At 50.1% G+C, this 18442-nt stretch overlaps 1 protein-coding gene across 1 annotated transcript in view; it reads left to right on the forward strand.

The window, feature by feature from the left end:
• The window catches only part of PRKAR1A (protein kinase cAMP-dependent type I regulatory subunit alpha), an 85798-nt gene extending 72097 nt beyond the window's left edge, over positions 1-13701 (forward strand). Inside the window, exons 9-11 of the mRNA XM_073660366.1 lie at positions 12239-12360; positions 12470-12551; positions 12624-13701. Coding sequence (XP_073516467.1) covers positions 12239-12360; positions 12470-12551; positions 12624-12796 — 377 coding nt within the window. The 3' untranslated portion in view covers positions 12797-13701. The remainder of the gene's footprint in view (positions 1-12238; positions 12361-12469; positions 12552-12623) is intronic.
• Positions 13702-18442: the final 4741 nt, after the last annotated feature.

Here is an 18442-nt window from a genome sequence, read left to right on the forward strand (position 1 = left end):
TCGGGCTTTCTATAAGAGAAAAGGGATGACGAGAAGATCCGCAGGCCTTCTGTGAGAGAAAATGGATGACGAGAAGATCCCCAGGCCTTCTATAAGAGATAAGGGATGAAGAGAAGATCCGCAGGCCTTCTATAAGAGAAAAGGGATGACAAGAAGATCCGCAGGCCTACTATAAGAGAAAAGGGATGAAGAGACGATCCTCAGGCCTTCTGTGAGAGAAAAGGGATGACGAGAAGATCCCCAGGCCTTCTATAAGAGAAAAGGGATGACGAGAAGATCCGCAGGCCTTCTGTAAGTGAAAAGGGATGAAGAGAAGATCCGCAGGCCTTATGTAAGAGAAAAGGGATGAAGAGAAGATCCGCAGGCCTTATATAAGAGAGAAGGGATCAGGAGAAGATCCGCAGCCCTTCTGTAAGAGAAAAGGGATGAAGAGAAGATCCTCAGTCCTTCTATAAGAGAAAAGGGATGAAGAGAAGATCCCCAGGCCTTCTATAAGAGAAAAGGGATGACGAGAAGATCCACAGGCCTTCTGTAAGCGAGAAGGGATGAAGAGAAGATCCGCAGGCCTTCTATACTAGAAAAGGGATGACGAGAAGATCCGCAGGCCTTCTGTAAGCGAAAAGGGATGAAGAGAAGATCCCCAGGCCTTCTATAAGAGAAAAGGGATGACTAGAAGATCCGCAGGCCTTCTGTAAGCGAAAAGGGATGAAGAGAAGATCCGCAGGCCTTATATAAGAGAGAAGGGATCAGGAGAAGATCCGCAGCCCTTCTGTAAGAGAAAAGGGATGAAGAGAAGATCCTCAGGCCTTCTATAAGAGAAAAGGGATGAAGAGAAGATCCTCAGGCCTTCTGTAAGAGAAAAGGGATGAAGAGAAGATCCTCAGGCCTTCTATAAGAGAAAAGGGATGAAGAGAAGATCCGCAGGCGTTCTGTAAGAGAAAAGGGATGACGAGAAGATCCGCAGGCCTTCTATACGAGAAAAGGGATGACGAGAAGATCCGCAGGCCTTCTATAAAAGAAAAGGGATGAAGAGAAGATCCGCCGGTCTTCTATTAGAGAAAAGTGATGACGAGAAGATCCGCAGGCCTTCTATAAGAGAAAAGGGATCAGGGGAAGATCCGCAGGCCTTCTATAAGAGAAATGGGATGACGAGAAGATCCGCAGGCCTTATATAAGGGAAAAGGCATCAGGAAAAGATCCGCAGGCCTTCTATAAGAGAAAAGGGATCAGGGTAAGATCCGCAGGCCTTCTATAAGAGAAATGGGATTACGAGAAGATCCGCAGGCCTTCTATAAGAGAAAAGGGATGACGAGAAGGTCCTCAGGCCTTCTATAAGAGAAAAGGGATGAAGAGAATATCCTCAGGCCTTCTGTAAGAGAAAAGGGATGAAGAGAAGATCCTCAGGCCTTCTATAAGAGAGAAGGGATGAAGAAAAGATCCGCAGGCCTTCTATAAGAGAAAAGGGATGAAGAGAAGATCCTCAGGCCTTCTATAAGAGAGAAGGGATCAGGAGAAGATCCTCAGGCCTTCTTTAAGAGAGAAGGGATGAAGAGAAGATCCTCAGGCCTTCTATAAGAGAAAAGGGATGAGGAGACGATCCGCAGGCCTTCTGTAGGAGAAAAGGGATGAAGAGAAGATCCTCAGGCCTTCTATAAGAGAGAAGGGATCAGGAGAAGATCCTCAGGCCTTCTATAAGAGAATAGGGATGAAGAGAAGATCCGCAGGCCTTCTAGAAGAGAAAAGGGATGAGTAGACGATCCGCAGGCCTTCTATAAGAGAATAGGGATGAAGAGAAGATCCGCAGGCCTTCTATAAGAGAAAAGGGATCAGGAGAAGATCCTCAGGCCTTCTATAAGAGAAAAGGGATGAAGAGAAGATCCTCAGGCCTTCTATAAGAGAAAAGGGATGAAGAGAATATCCTCAGGCCTTCTGTAAGAGAAAAGGGATGAAGAGAATATCCTCAGGCCTTCTATAAGAGAAAAGGGATGAAGAGAAGATCCTCAGGCCTTCTGTAAGAGAAAAGGGATGAAGAGAATATCCTCAGGCCTTCTGTAAGAGAAAAGGGATGAAGAGAATATCCTCAGGCCTTCTATAAGAGAAAAGGGATGACGAGAAGATCCTCAGGCCTTCTGTAAGAGAAAAGGGATGAAGAGAAGATCCGCAGGCCTTCTGTAAGAGAAAAGGGATGAAGAGAAGATCCTCAGGCCTTCTATAAGAGAGAAGGGATGAAGAAAAGATCCGCAGGCCTTCTATAAGAGAAAAGGGATGAAGAGAAGATCCTCAGGCCTTCTATAAGAGAAAAGGGATGAAGAGAAGATCCTCAGGCCTTCTATAAGAGAGAAGGGATCAGGAGAAGATCCTCAGGCCTTCTATAAGAGAGAAGGGATCAGGAGAAGATCCTCAGGCCTTCTATAAGAGAAAAGGGATGAAGAGAAGATCCTCAGGCCTTCTATAAGAGAGAAGGGATCAGGAGAAGATCCTCAGGCCTTCTATAAGAGAGAAGGGATCAGGAGAAGATCCTCAGGCCTTCTATAAGAGAAAAGGGATGAAGAGAAGATCCTCAGGCCTTCTATAAGAGAAAAGGGATGAGGAGACGATCCGCAGGCCTTCTATAGGAGAAAAGGGATGAAGAGAAGATCCTCAGGTCTTCTGTAAGAGAAAAGGGATGAAGAGAAGATCTTCATGCCTTCTATAAGAGAAAAGGTCTGACGAGAAGATCCGAAGGCCTTCTATAGGAGAAAAGGGATGAAGAGAAGATCCGCAGCCCTTCTGTAAGAGAAAAGGGATGAAGAGAAGATCCTCAGGCCTTCTATAAGAGAGAAAAGGGATGAGGAGACGATCCGCAGGCCTTCTATAAGAGAGAAGGGATCAGGAGAAGATCCTCAGGCCTTCTATAAGAGAAAAGGGATGAAGAGAAGATCCTCAGGCCTTCTATAAGAGAGAAGGGATCAGGAGAAGATCCTCAGGCCTTCTATAAGAGAGAAGGGATCAGGAGAAGATCCTCAGGCCTTCTATAAGAGAAAAGGGATGAAGAGAAGATCCTCAGGCCTTCTATAAGAGAAAAGGGATGAGGAGACGATCCGCAGGCCTTCTATAGGAGAAAAGGGATGAAGAGAAGATCCTCAGGTCTTCTGTAAGAGAAAAGGGATGAAGAGAAGATCTTCATGCCTTCTATAAGAGAAAAGGTCTGACGAGAAGATCCGAAGGCCTTCTATAGGAGAAAAGGGATGAAGAGAAGATCCGCAGCCCTTCTGTAAGAGAAAAGGGATGAAGAGAAGATCCGCAGGCCTTCTATAAGAGAGAAAAGGGATGAGGAGACGATCCGCAGGCCTTCTGTAAGAGAAAAGGGATGAAGAGAAGATCTTCAGGTCTTCTATAAGAGAGCAGGGATCAGAAGATTCTCAGGCCTTCTATAAGAGAAAAGGATCAAGAGAATCTTTAGAGAGAAAAGGAAAAGGCACAATAATTTCCAATAAAGCTGCAGAATGAATGTTCAATACATTGTTACATATAATATTGTGTATATTTTTGGCTACAGTGAAGATTTTTCTACATTGATGGTTTGTGTTTTTTCTGTGTATTTTTTTGCATTTTGTGCACACCTGGGTGCGGCCTCCCTTCCTAGAGCTGGATAATACATTTAAAAAGCTTCCCTTGGCTGGTGTTCCCAATTCGGGACCCAGTCCTTTGTCTGCCCATATTCACATAGAGAGGTCAACTTTGTCACATGGTAAGGTTTTTAATATTAGACAGAGTAGGACTATCCCGAACGGGTTCACCTTGTCGTTGGTGGGATGGCTTCTATACTATTTTTGATCATAAACAGTGTTACTAAGATCCCTATTTTGTTTAAATGCACTTGCTTCTCATTTATTTGCAGCAGGGTTTATGTTCGTTTTGCTTCTTGTAGGTTTTATTGTAGAAGTGTTTTATGATCTCAAAAAACATAAGAATCGATCATTGGATTTGAAACAATTTTCATAAACCGAAATTTTACATATCTGTGCTTCATACTGATCTCTGTACTGCCCTCTCATATATTTCTACATTGTGGTAAGATCGCCCCTCAGCCGTTGTTTTGCCAAACTGAATGACCCCCAGTCTGATAACCTTTCTCCTGCAGTCACCCATTGCCTTAACCTTGGTCCCTCTTTTCTGCACCCGATCAAGCTCAGCTCTGTCCTTATACACAAGACTCAATACAATACACAGTATATAACTGTGGCCTCTCTACCTCAGCTACTACACTATCGTCCCCTCCTGTACAGTAATTACCCCCCCCCCAGTCCCAGGTCACCATCTACGCTATGTTCTCCTGTACAGTAATTACCTCCCCCAGTCCCAGGATACCATCTACACTATCTTCTCCTCCTGTACAGTAATTACCTCCCCCAGTCCCAGGTCACTATCTACACTATCTTCTCCTCCTGTACAGTAATTACCTCCCCCAGTCCCAGGTCACCATCTACACTATCTTCTCCTCCTGTACAGTAATTACCTCCCCCAGTCCCAGGTCACCATCTACACTATCTTCTCCTCCTGTACAGTAATCATCTCCCGCAGTCCCAGGTCACTATCTACACTATCTTCTCCTCCTGTACAGTAATTACCTGCCCCAGTCCCAGGTCACTATCTACACTATCTTCTCCTGTACAGTAATTACCTCCCCCAGTCCCAGGTCACCATCTACACCTCCTTTGCAGTAATTACCTCCCCCAGTCCCAGGTTACCATCTACACCTCCTGTACAGTAATTACCTCCCCCAGTCCCAGGTTACCATCTACACCTCCTGTACAGTAATTACCTCCCCCAGTCCCAGGTTACCATCTACACCTCCTGTACAGTAATTGCCTCCCCCAGTCCCAGGTCACTATTTACACTATCTTCTCCGACTGTACAGTAATTACTTTCCCCAGTCCCAGGTCACTATCTACACTATCTTCTCCTCCTGTACAGTAATTACCTTCCCCAGTCCCAGGTCTCTATACTATCTCCTCCTGTACAGTAATTACCTCCCCCAGTCCCAGGTCACCATCTACACTATCTTCTCCTGTACAGTAATTACCTCCCCCAGTCCCAGGTTACCATCTACACCTCCTGTACAGTAATTACCTCCCCCAGTCCCAGGTTACCATCTACACCTCCTGTACAGTAATTACCTCCCCCAGTCCCAGGTTACCATCTACACCTCCTGTACAGTAATTGCCTCCCCCAGTCCCAGGTCATTATTTACACTATCTTCTCCGACTGTACAGTAATTACTTTCCCCAGTCCCAGGTCACTATCTACACTATCTTCTCCTCCTGTACAGTAATTACCTTCCCCAGTCCCAGGTCTCTATACTATCTCCTCCTGTACAGTAATTACCTCCCCCAGTCCCAGGTCACCATCTACACTATCTTCTCCTGTACAGTAATTACCTCCCCCAGTCCCAGGTCACTATCTATACTATCTTCTCCGACTGTACAGTAATTACCTCCCCCAGTCCCAGGTCACCATCTACACCTCCTGTACAGTAATTACCTCCCCCAGTCCCAGGTTACCATCTACACCTCCTGTACAGTAATTACCTCCCCCAGTCCCAGGTCACTATCTACACTATCTTCTCCTCCTGTACGATAATTACCTCCCCCAGTCCCAGGTCACTATCTACACTATCTTCTCCTCCTGTACAGTAATTACCTCCTCCCAGTCCCAGGTCACCATCTACACTATCTTCTCCTGTACAGTAATTACCTCCCCCAGTCCCAGGTCACTATCTACACTATCTTCTCCTCCTGTACAGTAATTACCTTCCCCAGTCCCAGGTCTCTATACTATCTCCTCCTGTACAGTAATTACCTCCCCCAGTCCCAGGTTACCATCTACACCTCCTGTACAGTAATTACCTCCCCCAGTCCCAGGTCACTATCTACACTATCTTCTCCTCCTGTACGATAATTACCTCCCCCAGTCCCAGGTCACTATCTACACTATCTTCTCCTCCTGTACAGTAATTACCTCCTCCCAGTCCCAGGTCACTATCTACACTATCTTCTCCTCCTGTACAGTAATTACCTCCCCCAGTCCCATGTCACTATCTACACTATCTTCTACTCCTGTATAGTAATTACCTTCCCCAGTCCCAGGTCACTATCTACACTATCTCCTCCTGTACAGTAATTACCTCCCCCAGTCCCAGGTCACCATCTACACTATCTTCTCCTGTACAGTAATTACCTCCCCCAGTCCCAGGTCACTATCTACACTATCTTCTCCTCCTGTACAGTAATTACCTCCCCTAGTCCCAGGTCACTATCTACACTATCTTCTCCTCCTGTACAGTAATTACCTTCCCCAGTCCCAGGTCACTATCTACACTATCTTCTCCTCCTGTACAGTAATTACCTTCCCCAGTCCCAGGTCTCTATACTATCTCCTCCTGTACAGTAATTACCTCCCCCAGTCCCAGGTCACCATCTACACTATCTTCTCCTGTACAGTAATTACCTCCCCAAGTCCCAGGTTACCATCTACACCTCCTGTACAGTAATTACCTCCCCCAGTCCCAGGTCACTATCTACACTATCTTCTCCTGTACAGTAATTACCTCCCCCAGTCCCAGGTCACCATCTACACCTCCTTTGCAGTAATTACCTCCCCCAGTCCCAGGTTACCATCTACACCTCCTGTACAGTAATTACCTCCCCCAGTCCCAGGTTACCATCTACACCTCCTGTACAGTAATTACCTCCCCCAGTCCCAGGTTACCATCTACACCTCCTGTACAGTAATTGCCTCCCCCAGTCCCAGGTCACTATTTACACTATCTTCTCCGACTGTACAGTAGTTACTTTCCCCAGTCCCAGGTCACTATCTACACTATCTTCTCCTCCTGTACAGTAATTACCTTCCCCAGTCCCAGGTCTCTATACTATCTCCTCCTGTACAGTAATTACCTCCCCCAGTCCCAGGTCACCATCTACACTATCTTCTCCTGTACAGTAATTACCTCCCCCAGTCCCAGGTTACCATCTACACCTCCTGTACAGTAATTACCTCCCCCAGTCCCAGGTTACCATCTACACCTCCTGTACAGTAATTACCTCCCCCAGTCCCAGGTTACCATCTACACCTCCTGTACAGTAATTGCCTCCCCCAGTCCCAGGTCATTATTTACACTATCTTCTCCGACTGTACAGTAATTACTTTCCCCAGTCCCAGGTCACTATCTACACTATCTTCTCCTCCTGTACAGTAATTACCTTCCCCAGTCCCAGGTCTCTATACTATCTCCTCCTGTACAGTAATTACCTCCCCCAGTCCCAGGTCACCATCTACACTATCTTCTCCTGTACAGTAATTACCTCCCCCAGTCCCAGGTCACTATCTATACTATCTTCTCCGACTGTACAGTAATTACCTCCCCCAGTCCCAGGTCACCATCTACACCTCCTGTACAGTAATTACCTCCCCCAGTCCCAGGTTACCATCTACACCTCCTGTACAGTAATTACCTCCCCCAGTCCCAGGTCACTATCTACACTATCTTCTCCTCCTGTACGATAATTACCTCCCCCAGTCCCAGGTCACTATCTACACTATCTTCTCCTCCTGTACAGTAATTACCTCCTCCCAGTCCCAGGTCACCATCTACACTATCTTCTCCTGTACAGTAATTACCTCCCCCAGTCCCAGGTCACTATCTACACTATCTTCTCCTCCTGTACAGTAATTACCTTCCCCAGTCCCAGGTCTCTATACTATCTCCTCCTGTACAGTAATTACCTCCCCCAGTCCCAGGTTACCATCTACACCTCCTGTACAGTAATTACCTCCCCCAGTCCCAGGTCACTATCTACACTATCTTCTCCTCCTGTACGATAATTACCTCCCCCAGTCCCAGGTCACTATCTACACTATCTTCTCCTCCTGTACAGTAATTACCTCCTCCCAGTCCCAGGTCACTATCTACACTATCTTCTCCTCCTGTACAGTAATTACCTCCCCCAGTCCCATGTCACTATCTACACTATCTTCTACTCCTGTATAGTAATTACCTTCCCCAGTCCCAGGTCACTATCTACACTATCTCCTCCTGTACAGTAATTACCTCCCCCAGTCCCAGGTCACCATCTACACTATCTTCTCCTGTACAGTAATTACCTCCCCCAGTCCCAGGTCACTATCTACACTATCTTCTCCTCCTGTACAGTAATTACCTCCCCTAGTCCCAGGTCACTATCTACACTATCTTCTCCTCCTGTACAGTAATTACCTTCCCCAGTCCCAGGTCACTATCTACACTATCTTCTCCTCCTGTACAGTAATTACCTTCCCCAGTCCCAGGTCTCTATACTATCTCCTCCTGTACAGTAATTACCTCCCCCAGTCCCAGGTCACCATCTACACTATCTTCTCCTGTACAGTAATTACCTCCCCAAGTCCCAGGTTACCATCTACACCTCCTGTACAGTAATTACCTCCCCCAGTCCCAGGTCACTATCTACACTATCTTCTCCTGTACGATAATTACCTCCCCCAGTCCCAGGTCACTATCTACACTATCTTCTCCTCCTGTACAGTAATTACCTCCTCCCAGTCCCAGGTCACTATCTACACTATCTTCTCCTCCTGTACAGTAATTACCTCCCCCAGTCCCATGTCACTATCTACACTATCTTCTACTCCTGTATAGTAATTACCTTCCCCAGTCCCAGGTCACTATCTACACTATCTCCTCCTGTACAGTAATTACCTCCCCCAGTCCCAGGTCACCATCTACACTATCTTCTCCTGTACAGTAATTACCTCCCCCAGTCCCAGGTCACCATCTACACTATCTTCTCCTGTACAGTAATTACCTCCCCCAGTCCCAGGTCACTATCTACACTATCTTCTCCTCCTGTACAGTAATTACCTCCCCTAGTCCCAGGTCACTATCTACACTGTCTTCTCCTCCTGTACAGTAATAACCTCCCCCAGTCCCAGGTCACTATCTACACTATCTTCTCCTCCTGTACAGTAATTACCTCATCCCAGTCCCAGGTTACCATCTACACCTCCTGTACAGAAATTACCTCCCCCAGTCCCAGGTTACCATCTACACCTCCTGTACAGTAACTACCTCCCCCAGTCCCAGGTCACTATCAACACTATCTTCTCCTCCTGTACCGTAATTACCTCCTCCCAGTCCCAGGATACCATCTACACCTCCTGTACAGTAATTACCTCCCCCAGTCCCAGGTCACTATCAACACCAACTCCTCCTGTACAGTAATTACCTCCCCCAGTCCCAGGTCACTATCTTCTCCTCCTGTACAGTAATTACCTCCCCCAGTCCCAGGTCACTATCTACACTATCTTCTCCTCCTGTTCTGTATTTACCTCCCCCAGTCCCAGGTCACTATCTACACCAACTCCTCCTCCTGTACAGTAATTACCTCCCCCAGTCCCAGGTCACTATCTTCTCCTCCTGTACAGTAATTACCTCCCCCAGTCCCAGGTCACTATCTACACTATCTTCTCCTACTGTACAGTAATTACCTCCCCCAGTCCCAGGTCACTATCTACACTATCTTCTCCTCCTGTACAGTTATTACCTCCTCCCAGTCCCAGGTTACCATCTACACCTCCTGTACAGTAATTACCTCCCCCAGTCCCAGGTTACCATCTACACCTCCTGTACAGTAATTACCTCCCCCAGTCCCAGGTCACTATCTGCACTATCTTCTACTTCTGTACAGTAATTACCTTCCCCAGTCCCAGGTCACTATCTACACCAACTCCTCCTCCTGTACAGTAATTACCTCCCCCAGTCCCAGGTCACTATCTTCTCCTCCTGTACAGTAATTACCTCCCCCAGTCCCAGGTCACTATCTACACTATCTTCTCCTCCTGTTCTGTATTTACCTCCCCCAGTCCCAGGTCACTATCTACACCAACTCCTCCTCCTGTACAGTAATTACCTCCCCCAGTCCCAGGTCACTATCTTCTCCTCCTGTACAGTAATTACCTCCCCCAGTCCCAGGTCACTATCTACACTATCTTCTCCTACTGTACAGTAATTACCTCCCCCAGTCCCAGGTCACTATCTACACTATCTTCTCCTCCTGTACAGTTATTACCTCCTCCCAGTCCCAGGTTACCATCTACACCTCCTGTACAGTAATTACCTCCCCCAGTCCCAGGTTACCATCTACACCTCCTGTACAGTAATTACCTCCCCCAGTCCCAGGTCACTATCTGCACTATCTTCTACTTCTGTACAGTAATTACCTTCCCCAGTCCCAGGTCACTGTCTACACTATCTTCTCCTCCTGTACAGTAATTACCTCCCCCAGTCCCAGGTCACCATCTACACTATCCTCTCCTCCTGTACAGAAATTACCTCCCCCAGTCCCAGATCACTACACTATCTTCTCCTCCTGTACAGTAATTACCTCCCCCTATCCCAGGTCACTATCTACACTATCTTCTCTTCCTGCACAGTAATTACCTCCCCCCAGTTCCAGGTCACTATCTGCACTATCTTCTCTTCCTGCACAGTAATTACCTCCCCCAGTCCCAGGTCACCATCTAGTTATCTTCTTCTCCTGTACAGTAATTACCTCCCCCAGTCCCAGGTCACCATCTGCACTATCTTCTCCTCCTGTATAGTAATTACCTCCCCCAAACCCAGGTCACCATCTACACTATCTTCTCCTCCTGTACAGTAATTACCTCTTCCAGTCCCAGGTCACTATCTACACTATCTTCTCCTCCTGTTCTGTATTTACCTCCCCCAGTCCCAGGTCACTATCTACATTATCTTCTCCTCCTGTACAGTAATTACCTCCCCCGGTCCCAGGTCACTATCTACACTATCTTCCCTTCCTGTACAGTAATTACCTCTTCCAGTCCCAGGTCACTTTCTACACTATCTTCTCCTCCTGTACAGTAATTACCTCTTCCAGTCCCAGGTCACTATCTACACTATCTTCTCCTCCTGTTCTGTATTTACCTCCCCCAGTCCCAGGTCACTATCTACATTATCTTCTCCTCCTGTACAGTAATTACCTCCCCCGGTCCCAGGTCACTATCTACACTATCTTCCCTTCCTGTACAGTAATTACCTCTTCCAGTCCCAGGTCACTTTCTACACTATCTTCTCCTCCTGTATAGTAATAACCTCCCCCAGTCCCAGGTCACTATCTACACTATCTTCTGCTCCTGTACAGTAATTATCTCCCCCAGTCCCAGGTCACTTTCTACACTATCTTCTCCTCCTCTACCGTAATAAGCTCCCCCAGTCCCAGGTCACTTTCTACACTATCTTCTCCTCCTGTATAGTAATAACCTCCCCCAGTCCCAGGTCACTATCTACACTAACTTCTCCTCCTCTACTGTAATTTCCTCCCCCAGGTCACCATCTACACTATCTTCTCCTGTACAGTAATTACCTCCCCAAGTCTCAGGTCACTATCTACACTATCTTCTCCTCCTGTACAGTAATTACCTCCCCCAGTCCGAGGTCACCAGCTACACTATCTTCTCCTCCTGTATAGTAATTACCTCCCCCAGACCCAGGTCACCATCTACACTATCTTCTCCTCCTGTACAGTAATTACCTCCCCCAGGTCACCATCTACACTATCTTCTCATGTACAGTAATTACCTCCCCCAGGTCACTATCTACACTATCTTCTCCTCCTGTACAGTAATTACCTCCCCCAGTCCCAGGTCCCCAGCTACACTATCTTCTCCTCCTGTATAGTAATTACCTCCCCCAGTCCCAGGTCACCAGCTACACTATCTTCTCCTCCTGTACAGTAATTACCTCCCCCAGTCCCAGGTCACCATCTACACTATCTTCTCCTCCTGTACAGTAATTACCTCCTCCAGATCACTATATACACTATTTTCTCCTGTACAATAATTACCTCCCCCAGGTCACCATCTACTCTATCTTCTCCCCCAGTCTCTAGATTAAGCCCTGCTCCAACCTTCTCTAGGGAAGTACAAACAGTGAATCAGTACAATTTACTCCCGTAAACTCTACGAATCCAGAGCTCCAATCACTGATGCCCAATCACACTATGAACCGTCCGCTCACGGCCACCTACCTCATCTCTTCTCGGTGATATACCTGTGCTGTGACATAGGACTGCAGGTGACATCTACTACATTATATGTACACAGTTATCTGCGTGATAGGACTGTAGGTAGTTACACCCTGGGGTGTCAGCTCTTGGGGTCACCTGCCTTGTTTCCCCCTCAGAATCCCTGGATAAGTGGGAGCGTCTGACGGTGGCGGATGCTCTGGAGCCGGTGCAGTTTGAAGATGGACAGAAGATTGTGGTGCAGGGAGAACCGGGGGATGAATTCTTCATCATCCTGGAGGTGATGGCTCAGGGCTTGGGTGGATCATCTGGCTGGGGGAGTGTAGTATTGGGGGGCGCAGGGCTGGGGGTGTCTGCCTTTGTCATTGATGCTGTCTGCTTCTCCATAGGGTACAGCTGCCGTGCTGCAGCGCCGCTCGGAGGCCGAGGAGTTTGTGGAGGTTGGGAGGCTGGGGCCTTCAGATTACTTTGGTGAGTCCCTCTTCTGCTCTCTATCAGGTGCTCCTCTGCCGCCCGGCTGTCACACTCCTCCTTTCCTTCCAGGTGAGATTGCGCTCCTGATGAACAGACCCCGAGCTGCCACCGTGGTTGCCCGGGGCCCCTTGAAGTGTGTGAAGCTGGATCGCCCGCGCTTTGAGCGGGTCCTGGGGCCTTGCTCCGACATCCTGAAGAGGAACATCCAGCAGTACAACAGCTTTGTGTCGCTGTCAGTGTGAGCCGCCCCTGTGCCCGCATCCTCCACCACCACCGCACCGCTTTACCTCCGCAGATAGCTTGTGCTCCACGCTGCCACCATCACCCGCCAGCCTCCAGACCAGGACGAGCTCGGAAGCCTCACCCCTTTTTATAATTTAGAAGTTGTTTTCTATGCCCCGTTAACCCTTGCCTTGCCAGTACCTTGTGGCTGTCGTGGGAGGTCCTGGTGCTGCCCGTCTAGAGCTGGGAGAGGGGTGTCTGCTTCCTGGGTGGCCAAGACCTCTGACGCTGGACTCCGATCCGGTCCTGCTGGTGGCCAGTGGACCGGGTGTCACCCCGCTGCCGTGTCTTTGCACACAAGGAAACGTCTGGACGTGGCGGCCCTGTGACCTGCCTCTGCCCCGGGTGCGGTGTGCCCTGTGACCTGCCTCTGCCTCGGGTGCGGTGTGCCCTGTGACCTGCCTCTGCCCCGGGTGCAGTGTGACCCTGTGGGCCGCGGTGTGACCCTTTGGGCCGCGGTGTGACCCTTTGGGCCGCGGTGTGACCCTGCGGGCCTCGGTGTGACCCTGCGGGCCGCGGTGTGACCCTGTGGGCCGCGAGTCGCAGCCGTCGCCTTTTCTGTCTTGTGTGGATGCTCCTCAGACTCCGCCCCAGTTTTATCGGCAGTTTTTATGTAATGCGAATAATAAAGCCGTCTTTCCCGGTGGCCCCGGGGCGTTGGGGTCGGGCGTGGGCTTTTAGCAGTGGTGATTATTTTGCGCTCTGTGTCTGGCATTTCTTGTGTGCAGGCTCCGGCCGTCGCGTCACATTCAGAGGACCAGTTTTGTATCGTTATCTGTGCTCAGATCTCTATAAATAAAGATTTATTCCTTTTCTTATAGATTCTCCTCACAAGCCGATCAGCAATAAATGATTTTACTTCTTACCTGCAGCTGCTTCTTGTGCTGAGCCCCAGTGTCCACCAGGTGGCGCCGTGTCTGATCTGATTGTGCTAGGCTTCAGTGTCCACCAGGTGGCGCCGTGTCTGATCTGGTTGTGCTAGGCTTCAGTGTTCACTAGGAGATACCGTGTGCATCTGATATGATTGTGCTAAGGGTTGATTGGGCTAGGCTTCGTTGTCCACCAGGTGGCGCTGCGTGCGTCTGGTCTGATTGGGCTAGGCTTCGTTGTCTACTAGGTGGAGCTGCGTGCTTCTGGTCTGATTGGGCTAGGCTTCGTTGTCTACAAGGTGGTGCCGCGTGAGTCTGGTCTGATTGGGCTAGGCTTCGTTGTCTACCAGGTGGAGCTGCGTGCGCCTGGTCTGATTGGGCTAGGCTTTGTTGTCTACCAGGTGGAGCTGCGTGCGTCTGATCTGATTGGGCTAGGCATCGTTGTCTACCAGGTGGAGCTGCGTGCGTCTGATCTGATTGTGCTAGGCTTCGTTGTCTACCAGGTGGTGCCGTGTGCGTCTGATCTGATTGGGCTAGGCATCGTTGTCTACCAGGTGGTGCCGTGTGCGTCTGGTCTGATTGTGCTAGGCTTCGTTGTCTACAAGGTGGTGCCGCGTGAGTCTGGTCTGATTGGGCTAGGCTTCTTTGTCTACCAGGTGGAGCTGCGTGCGTCTGGTCTGATTGTGCTAGGCTTCGTTGTCTACCAGGTGGCGCCGCGTGCGTCTGGTCTGATTGTGCTAGGCTTCGTTGTCTACCAGGTGGCGCCGCTTGCGTCTGGTCTGATTGGGCTAGGCTTCGTTGTCTACCAGGTGGTGCCGCGTGTCTGGTCTGATTGTGCTAGGCTTCGTTGTCTACCAGGTGGCGCTGCGTGTCTGGTCTGATTGTGCTAGGCTTCGTTGTCTACCAGGTGGTGCCGCGTGTCTGGTCTGATTGTACTAAGCTTCGTTGTCTACCAGGTGGTGCCGCGTGTCTGGTCTGATTGTGCTAGGCTTCGTTGTCTACCAGGTGGCGCCGCGTGCGTCTCGTCTGATTGTGCTAGGCTTCATTGTCTACAAGGTGGCGCCGCGTGCGTCTGGTCTGATTGTACTAAGCTTCGTTGTCTACCAGGTGGTGCCGCGTGTCTGGTCTGATTGTGCTAGGCTTCGTTGTCTACCAGGTGGCGCTGCGTGCGTCTGATCTAATTGTACTAGGTTTCGGTGTCCACCAGATGGCGCCGCATGCGTCTGGTCTGATTGGGCTAGGCTTCGTTGTCTACCAGGTGGCGCCGCGTGCGTCTCGTCTGATTATGCTAGGCTTCGTTGTCTACCAGGTGGCGTCACTTGTGTCTGGTCTGATTGTGCTAGGCTTCATTGTCTACAAGGTGGCGCCACGTGCGTCTGGTCTAATTGTACTAGGTTTCAGTGTCCACCTGGTGGCGCCGCATGCGTCTGATCTAATTGTACTAGGTTTCGGTGTCCACCAGATGGCGCCGCGTGCATCTGATCTAATTGGGCTAGGCTTCGTTGTCTACCAGGTGGCGCCGCATGCGTCTGGTCTGTTTGGGCTAGGCTTCGTTGTCTACAAGGTGGCGCTGCGTGCGCCTGGTCTGATTGGGCTAGGCTTCGTTGTCTACCAGGTGGAGCTGCGTGCGTCTGGTCTGATTGTGCTAGGCTTCGTTGTCTACCAGGTTGCGCCGCGTGCGTCTGGTCTGTTTGTGCTAGGCTTCGTTGTCTACCAGGTGGCACCACGTGCGTCTTTTCTGACTGTGCTAGGCTTCGTTGTCTACCAGGTGGCACCACGTGCGTCTGGTCTGACTGTGCTAGGCTTCGTTGTCTACCAGGTGGCGCCGCGTGCGTCTTTTCTGACTGCTAGGCTTCGTTGTCTACCAGGTGGCGCTGCGTGTCTGGTCTGATTGTGCTAGGCTTCGTTGTCTACCAGGTGGTGCCGCGTGTCTGGTCTGATTGTGCTAGGCTTCGTTGTCTACCAGGTGGCGTCGCGCGTGTCTGGTCTGATTGTGCTAGGCTTCATTGTCTACAAGGTGGCGCCGCGTGCGTCTGGTCTAATTGTACTAGGTTTCAGTGTCCACCTGGTGGCGCCGCATGCGTCTGATCTAATTGTACTAGGTTTCGGTGTCCACCAGGTGGCGCCACATGCTTCTGGTCTGATTGTGCTAGGCTTCGTTGTCTACCAGGTGGTGCCGCGTGTCTGGTCTGATTGTGCTAGGCTTCGTTGTCTACCAGGTGGCGTCGCTTGTGTCTGGTCTGATTGTGCTAGGCTTCATTGTCTACAAGGTGGCGCCGCATGCGTCTGGTCTAATTGTACTAGGTTTCAGTGTCCACCTGGTGGTGCCGCGTGTCTGGTCTGATTGGGCTAGGCTTCATTGTCTACCAGGTGGTGCCGCGTGCGTCTGGTCTGATTGTGCTAGGCTTCATTGTCTACAAGGTGGCGCCGCGTGCGTCTGGTCTGATTGTGCTAGGCTTCGTTGTCTACCAGGTGGCGTCGCTTGTGTCTGGTCTGATTGTGCTAGGCTTCATTGTCTACAAGGTGGCGCCGCGTGCGTCTGGTCTGATTGTGCTAGGCTTCGTTGTCTACCAGGTGGTGCCGCGTACGTCTGGTCTGATTGTGCTAGGCTTCGTTGTCTACCAGGTGGCGCCGCGTACGTCTGGTCTGATTGTGCTAGGCTTCATTGTCTACAAGGTGGCGCCGCATGCGTCTGATCTAATTGTACTAGGTTTCAGTGTCCACCTGGTGGCGCCGCATGCGTCTGATCTAATTGTACTAGGTTTCGGTGTCCACCAGGTGGCGCCACATGCTTCTGGTCTGATTGTGCTAGGCTTCGTTGTCTACCAGGTGGTGCCGCGTGCGTCTGGTCTGATTGTGCTAGGCTTCGTTGTCTACCAGGTGGCGTCGCTTGTGTCTGGTCTGATTGTGCTAGGCTTCGTTGTCTACCAGGTGGCGCCATGTGTGTCTGATCTAATTGTACTAGGTTTCGGTGTCCACCAAATGGCGCCGTGTGCGTCTGGTCTGATTGGGCTAGGCTTCCTTGTCTACCAGGTGGCGCCGCGTGCGTCTGATCTAATTGTACTAGGTTTCGGTGTCCACCAGATGGCGCCGCGTTCGTCTGGTCTGATTGTGCTAGGCTTCGTTGTCTACCAGGTTGCGCCGCGTGCGTCTCGTCTGATTGTGCTAGGCTTCGTTGTCTACAAGGTGGCGCCGTGTGCGTCTGGTCTAATTGTACTAGGTTTCAGTGTCCACCTGGTGGCGCCGCATGCGTCTGATCTAATTGTACTAGGTTTCGGTGTCCACCAGGTGGCGCCACATGCTTCTGGTCTGATTGTGCTAGGCTTCGTTGTCTACCAGGTGGTGCCGCGTGCGTCTGGTCTGATTGTGCTAGGCTTCGTTGTCTACCAGGTGGCACCGCGTGCGTCTGGTCTGATTGGGCTAGGCTTCGTTGTCTACCAGGTGGCGCCATGTGTGTCTGATCTAATTGTACTAGGTTTCGGTGTCCACCAGATGGCGCCGTGTGCGTCTGGTCTGATTGGGCTAGGCTTCCTTGTCTACCAGGTGGCGCTGCGTGCGTCTGATCTAATTGTACTAGGTTTCGGTGTCCACCAGATGGCGCCGCGTGCGTCTGGTCTGATTGTGCTAGGCTTCGTTGTCTACCAGGTTGCGCCGCGTGCGTCTCGTCTGATTGTGCTAGGCTTCGTTGTCTACCAGGTGGCGCCGCGTGCGTCTTTTCTGATTGTGCTAGGCTTCGTTGTCTACCAGGTGGCGCCGCGTGCGTCTGGTCTAATTGGGCTAGGCTTCGTGTACGTCTGATCTGATTGTGATAGGGTTCAGCGTCCACCCGGTGGCATCGCGTACGTCTGATCTGATTGTGATAGGCCCGAGTGTCCACTAAGTGCCGTCTCCTCTTAGTGTGCTGAGCCCCAGTGTCCACCAGATGGTGCCACATGGGTCTAATCTTAGTGTGCTGCCCTTTACTGGCCACGAGGTGCTGTATCCAGTCTGATTGTTCTGAGCTTGCTCATTCACCAGGTGGCTTAGCGTGCTGAAGCAGAGTGCCGACCCATTGACGTTGTGTTGGAGGAGGAGAGCGGGAGGACGTGATCCTAATCACTAACGTGATACAGAAGTCCCAATCTCAGTTTGGAGCTTATATTTTATTTAATACAGGCCTCATCCACAGTAAAAATCTAATTTTTTGTTGCTAATAGCATGCTCCAACCATACTATCTGAGCAACATGAGTGGGAAAAAGCGAGGTCGGGGTGGAAGGGGGAATAGGCTTGGTGTTCAAGGTGTACGTGGGGTAGGTGGTAATGTTAGTGAAAGCTCTAGTGAACCAACACCGTCACCTCCTATCCAAAGACAACTGACAACTTCTGTTACTGGACGGGCTACTCCACTCCCTTTCTTTGGCAGCCGCACAGCGGTACACCTTGTTGAGGGCCAGAAAGAGCAGGTGCTCCAGTAGATGGCAAGCGCTGCTTCAAATGGCCTCTCCTCCTCTTCTTCCTCAACATCACACATAGTACAGTCCACAGAGGTGGCACCCAAATTACCCATGTTTCCTCCCCAGGTCACAATTCTCCAACCACCCAACTGACTGTAGGGAACCACAGATGGGCGAGTGTGTAGAACTGTTCATGCATGCTAGACCATGTGCATCAGACGTGTACTCCAAACATTCACAGACTCAAGAGGAGGAAAGCATCTGCATCGCTGCCAAATTTTTTTTTAGGTTGGAACCAGGGGC

This window comes from Phyllobates terribilis, unplaced genomic scaffold, assembly GCF_046119375.1.
Source record: "Phyllobates terribilis strain yellow unplaced genomic scaffold, ASM4611937v1 Scaffold_25__1_contigs__length_18738178, whole genome shotgun sequence".
NCBI lineage: Eukaryota > Metazoa > Chordata > Amphibia > Anura > Dendrobatidae > Phyllobates > Phyllobates terribilis.